At 44.6% G+C, this 6,000-nt stretch overlaps 1 protein-coding gene across 2 annotated transcripts; it reads right to left on the reverse strand.

Annotated features, from left to right (window-relative positions):
• Window positions 1–924: 924 nt before the first annotated feature.
• On the reverse strand, window positions 925–5,696 carry cabcoco1 (ciliary associated calcium binding coiled-coil 1). 2 transcript variants are annotated; one of them, XM_058621323.1, is made up of 6 exons: window positions 5,611–5,696; window positions 4,501–4,592; window positions 4,225–4,394; window positions 1,340–1,481; window positions 1,162–1,234; window positions 925–1,063 (listed from the first exon to the last, which is right to left on the reverse strand). In XM_058621323.1, exons 1-6 carry the CDS (start codon window positions 5,677–5,679, stop codon window positions 989–991), a joined length of 621 nt encoding a protein of 206 aa, XP_058477306.1. In that variant the 5' UTR covers window positions 5,680–5,696; the 3' UTR covers window positions 925–988. The 2 variants fall into 2 exon arrangements, with proteins under 2 accessions (XP_058477306.1, XP_058477308.1); XM_058621325.1 differs by lacking the exon at window positions 5,611–5,696 and adding an exon at window positions 4,663–4,841.
• Between the last annotated feature and the right edge of the window lie 304 nt (window positions 5,697–6,000).

Genomic DNA, 6,000 nt, shown 5'->3' on the forward strand with positions numbered 1-6,000 from the left:
CAAAGTGACCACACGAGGCAGCAGTAGACCAGCAGCTCCTGTGACCCTGCGAGCTAAGGTCAATTATCTTAAATCTAAATCTTGTTCTTTATTAATCCCCTCAGGTTAAATTATTTCTCTGCATTTGACCCATCCTAGAATTAGAAGCAGTGGCTGCCACACTGAGTAGCGCCCGGGGAGCAATGGGGGTTGGGTACCTTGGTCAGGGGTACCCCAGCCCTTTTGACCTGGTGGGGACTTGAACCGGCGACAAGCCAAGTTCCCTTTCCACTTGGCCACAGGCTGCCCAACTATGGGGTTTGGTGTGGGAGAGTGAGTGGTTTACAAACTTCACTTTACTGTTGGAATAGTCCAGTTTGTTTTCTTTTAAACAGCCTGACAAAAGCAGGTTTAATAATCACATAACATCAATATAATGTTTATTTTTTCATCTAAATTGTCCCAATCCTGCATTGAACTGTATGACAGTATCTCAGAGCTTTTACTTTATTCTCGCCATCAGATGGAGATTCAGCTTTGATGAAAGCATGTTAAATAAAACATGCAGTGATTATTATTATCTACACAGAGGCTGGAGGAGAGAGGACACACAGGACACACTGTGAGATGGTATAAGATGTTTACTTTTACAACAAAAACACACAAACTGCATCTGATGTTACAGAATTGACTCCAGGTTGATTTTTACTTTACATTTAAATATTAATTATCTTATTGCAGCTTAAAACAAAGCTACATACAAATGAAAAACTGCCAACAAATACCCAAACATGCCGGCAAAACTGTAATACATGCAAACATACAGTTACAATAAGACTATGAAATGACAAAAATATGTATTTGATTGGTGGTTTCATGTGTCCAAAGTGGCCAAATAAAGTGTAATAAGTTGTTTTTTTACAGTGTTTGTGTTATATATATATATAGATATAGATTCTACACAACTGCTATCTTTGTAACTCTGTTTAAAAGGCAAAGGTCAGACTCGTTACTCGAAGTACAGATTAGCGGGGACGCTTTCCTCCAGCGGTGTGTCTGGATAAGTGAACACTTCGATGGTTTTCTGGAAAACAGAGCAAAAAAAATATAAAATAAAAACATTGTGTTACCATAAATAAAAACCATATCACAAACACAGACATTAAACCGCCGACGTCTCACCGCCTCGCTGCTCAGTGATTCCTCTCTGGGCGCCGTAAGCAGGAACTGGAAGAGATTGTATTTCTGGAACAAACTGCAAACAACGACGAGGAGAGAAACACGCACAGATGAGACAATTCGGCTACAAAGACGTGTGGTAAAAAATAGTAAACATAGATACATAAATATGATCTGTGACCTGGTTTTGAAGTAACTTGTGAGTTCTTTGGCATCTTCTACGTCCAGAAGCGGAGAAGAATCGTCCTCCATCGGGTTCTGGCAGGCGGGAGCTAACGCCTTAGCAAACTCCCCCAGGTTCTCCACCATACACATGTGTTTGTCTGCAAGAAAAGACAACGACAAAAGACATGTGCTTAAGACTTGGCTGGGTAGGTAACATGTTAAGCTATCAGAAAGGTCGGTAGCTAGCTAGGATCAGTAGGTAGAGAGGTTACTAGTTATACAGTTAGAGCAGTCGGTAGACAGTCAGTTAGTAGCAACAATGAAGAGCTATTCACCCCCTAGGAGGACAGATAGATTGCTAACTAACTAGGGTCAGTAGGTAAAAAGGTAGCTAGTTAGCTAGCTAGAGCAGTAGGTAGGTAGACAGGTTGGCAGATTGGCAGCCAGGTCACTTGGTAGGTAACCAGGTTGGGCGGTGGCTAAGTTGAAGGGCAGGTAAGTAGCTACATACAGTAGCTAGGCAGGTATGTAGGTGCTAGGTAGATAGCTGGGTATCTCAGTAAGCAGATGTTAGGTAGATTAGTAAGTAGGTAGGTAGACAGATTTGTTTCTTATTGGTAGATAATTAGTTAGTTATCTAGCTAGATCAGTAAGAAGCAACAAGGAGGAGCTACTAGGCCTCTATGAGAGCTAACTAGTTTGGGTCAGTAGGTAAATCAATAGCTTGTTAGCTAGCCATAGCAGTAAGTAAGTAGAGTATGTAGTTAGCTAGGTCAGTTGGTAGGTAGCTAAGTAGAATGTGGGAAGTTGGCTAGATATTGAAGTCAGTAGGCAGATAGGCAGATAGAAAGGTTTAAAATCATCATCATCATCATCATCATCATCCTCCGCTTATCCGGGGCCGGGTCGCGGGGCAGCAGTTTCAGCAAGGGACCCCAAACTTCCCTTTCCTGAGCCACATTGACTAGCTCCGACTGAGGGATCCCGAGGCATTCCCAGGCCAGAGTGGAGATGTAATCTCTCCACATTGTCCTAGGTCTACCCCTAGGCCTCCTCCCAGCTGGACGTGCCTGATACACCTCCCTTGGGAGGCGCCAAGGAGGCATCCTCACCAGATGCCCGAACCACCTCAACTCACCTTTCAATGTGAAGGAGCAGCGGTTCTACTCCGAGCTACCCCCAGATGACCGAGCTCCTCACCCTATCTCTAAGGGAAAAGCCAGCCACTCTCCTGAGGAATCCCAGTTCGGCCGCTTGTACCCGCGATCTCCTTCTTTCGGTCATGACCCAACCTTCATGACCATAGGTGAGGGTAGGAACGAAGATTGACCGGTAGATCGAGAGCTTTGCCTTCCGGCTCAGCTCCCTTTTCGTCACAACCGTGCGGTAAAGCAAATGCAGTACCGCACCAGCCACTCCGATTCTCCGGCCCATCTCCTGCTCCCTCGTCCCCTCACTCGTGAACAAGACCCCGAGATACTTGAACTCCTTCACCTGGGGCAAGGAGTCATTCCCTACCCGGCAATCCACATTTTAAGGCAATCCACATCCACCGGTGTCCACCACGATGTTCGAGGGTTACCGCCCCTTGAGGCACCTAAAGCCCTGGAGCCACAGCTCTCCACTACAGCTTTCACAATAGAGTCTTTGAACACTGCCCATTCAGGTTCAATGTCCCCAGCCTCCACAGGGATACAGGAAAAGCTCCGCCGGAGGTTAGAGTTGAAGTCCTCTCGGACGGCATCCTCCAGACGTTCCCAGTTCATCCGCACTACAAGTTTGGGTTCACCAGGTCTGTCCAGAGTCCTCCCCCATCCTCTGACCCAACTCACCACCAGATGGTGATCAGTTGACAGCTCTGCCCCTCTCTTCACCTGAGTGTCCAGAACATGCAGCCTCAGATCCGATGAAACGATCACAAAATCAATCATCGACCTTCGGCCAAGGACACTCTGGTACCAAGTTCAGTTATGAGCGTCCTTATGTTCGAACATGGTGTTTGTTATGGATAGTCCATGACTTGCACAGAAATCCAACAACAAACGACCACTCTGATTTAGATCAGGTAGGCCGTTCCTCCCAATCATGCCTCTCCAGGTTTCCCCATCGTTGCCTACGTGCGCGTTGAAATCTCCCAGCAGAACTATGGAGTCCCCCGACGGAGCCCCTTGCAGGACTCCATCTAGGGCCTCCAAGAAGGCCGGATACTCCGAGCTGCTGTTCGGTGCATAGTCACAAACAGCAGTCAGGGCTCCCCCCACCCTAAGGCGCAGGGAGGCGACCCTCTCGTCCACTGGGGTAAACTCCAACACAGCGGCGCTCAGCTCTCGGACCCGACCCCAGTCGGTCTCCCTGCAGGTGGTGGGTCCACAGGAGGACGATGAAGAGGCCACGGGACTTGTTCGGGCTGTGCCCGGCCGGGCCCCGTGGTAGACCCGGCCACCAGGCGTTCGCTCACGGGCCCTCCGTCTGGGCCTGGCTCCAGGCGGGTGCCCCGGGCTTCCTCCGGGCAGGGTCACTCTCGTCCTCTGTCGTTGTTTCATGGGGTCTTTGAACCTTTCTTCCTCAGGCCCCTCCCCTGAGACCAATTTGCCTTGGGAGACCCTTCCAGGAGCACTAGGCTCCAGACAACACAGCTCTCAGAATCACAGGGACACTCAAACCTCTCCACCACGATAAGGTGATGGTTCCTGGAGAGGTTTAAAATCAGTGGTTACATAAGTTAGTAGTTGGCTAGGAAAACTGGTAGGTAGTTAGCCTGGTAGATCAGTAAGTAGCTAACTACTAGGAGGAGCTAGCCGGAGAGCTAGGTCAGTGGGCAGGAAAGGTCGTCCGTCAGTTTGTAAACAGTAGGCAGATACTTTGGTCGTTAGCTAACTAGCTGGTCTGTAGTTAGCGGACCTCGTATGTTCTCCAGCAGCGTCTGTAGCAGAGCCACGGAGAACGATGTCTGCGTGGGACTGAAGTTTGATTCCTTTGCCCAACTGAAGACAGAGCTGTAGAAATCCAGCAGTGCGGCTTCTCTCATGCACGTGTCGGGATTCTGGAGGTCGAGGATCTGCTTCAGCTCCCTGCACCGTTCACACACACGCACACAGATTATCAGAGGGGAATAAAATGGTGTAAAATCATCATTTGCTTGTTTATATCGTGGATAAATAAAGGATTTAAACTCACGTCTCCAGCTCGTCTTTGTTGCACTGCTGCAGCTCCGCGACGCTTCGACACGGCGGTGATTCATAATTCCACTGAATAAACGTCGCCTCTTTCTAAACAACAACAACAGTCACTTCACAGTCACATGACCTCGTTTACGGTCATCATCATCATCATCATCACCTGGAGTTTTGCATCTTTTCCTTTCAGCTGCTTCTTTCTTTTATTACGTCCAGCTGCACCCGGCATTTTATTATAATAATAATAGAAACAATAGTTTCCTTTAAGAGCTCAAGTTATTAAAGTGCCACAAAAATTAAAGACAAACTGTTCTGTTACACTATTTATAAGGACAGTATAATAAAAGGAATTTAAAAACATGATAAAAAGACAAAAGGACGAAAGATAAAGACGACGTCGTCCTTTTATGTTGCTTTAACAAAAGGAAACAGCATGAAAAACTCTGCGTTTTCTGATCAAATCATTTGTAGATTTATGGGACCAAAGGCACTGGGATTAAACACAGATTATTATGAACAAATAATAGATTTTTTTTTAATATTTCTTGAATATTAAAAATGTAATCAAATTTGTATTTATTTCTGACATCGTTTTATGAGAATGAGTCAGCGTTCCCATGGCAACAAAACAGAAAATAAAACATTAGAATAAACTTAAAAAGACATTTAAAGAAAGAGACTTGGCATTTATTGATAATCTGTTTAGATGTTGATTATTTTCTTTATATTGCATTTTCAATTCATTTTTAAATAATGAATTTAACAGTTGTTTTTTGGATACCAAACGTGAAAATTATCGATGATTAAAACTTTAATCTTAAATTTAATCTTAAAATTTAAATAGATGATTAAAACTGTAAATGTTTAAAAAACTGAACAAAAATGAAATCTAATGTCAGAGAAGATTTAGCAGCAGAGGTGTCCGCCATTTTAGGTTCGTTTTTATTTATTAACGTTTGTTTTCAATCAAAACGTGACGAGGTCAAAGGAAACAGTGGTTAGTGTTTAGGATACGACTTAAGACGCTTCCACCGATGACACCGCGGCAGTCACGTGACGTCATCACACACACACGCACACACATATACACACACGTGTGATCGATTATTACCTGTTGATGTTCATCGTTTTTCACGTTCAGCTGCTCCTTCTTCTCACGCCGCGTCACTCCGCCCGCCATGTTTGTTGTCGGCGACTGTGGTTGTCATAGCAATGTGCTTTTATTTTGAAGGTATAATGATTTTTGATTCCGGGCTTTTATTTTTTAATGATCTCGTAATTAACATTATTTTGTAGCCTTACATACTGTGTTTGCCATAGCAACATGCTTTTATTTTGAAGGTATACTGATATTTGTTGTTATTTATCTCTTAATTAACACATTTATTGATTATATTTATTGATTATTCATGATCAGTTGTCTTTAGGAGACACTTTTTTTGTTATGTTCATTTACTTTTAAAACTACAGTGGCCTTCACAGACCAGAAAAGATGTGTTTT

This window comes from Solea solea, chromosome 21, assembly GCF_958295425.1.
Source record: "Solea solea chromosome 21, fSolSol10.1, whole genome shotgun sequence".
In the NCBI taxonomy this organism is placed as follows: Eukaryota; Metazoa; Chordata; class Actinopteri; order Pleuronectiformes; family Soleidae; genus Solea; species Solea solea.

Bases quoted from the DNA above. Each gene is read 5' to 3' on its own strand.
- cabcoco1 (XM_058621323.1), bottom strand. From the start codon at position 5,679: ATGGCGGGCGGAGTGACGCGGCGTGAGAAGAAGGAGCAGCTGAACGTG. The intron at 4,395-4,500 runs GTGAGTTTAAAT...TGAACGGTGCAG, and splicing joins AACAAAGACGAGCTGGAGAC to GGAGCTGAAGCAGATCCTCG. The intron at 1,482-4,224 runs GTCCGCTAACTA...CTTTTCTTGCAG, and splicing joins GCTGCTGGAGAACATACGAG to ACAAACACATGTGTATGGTG.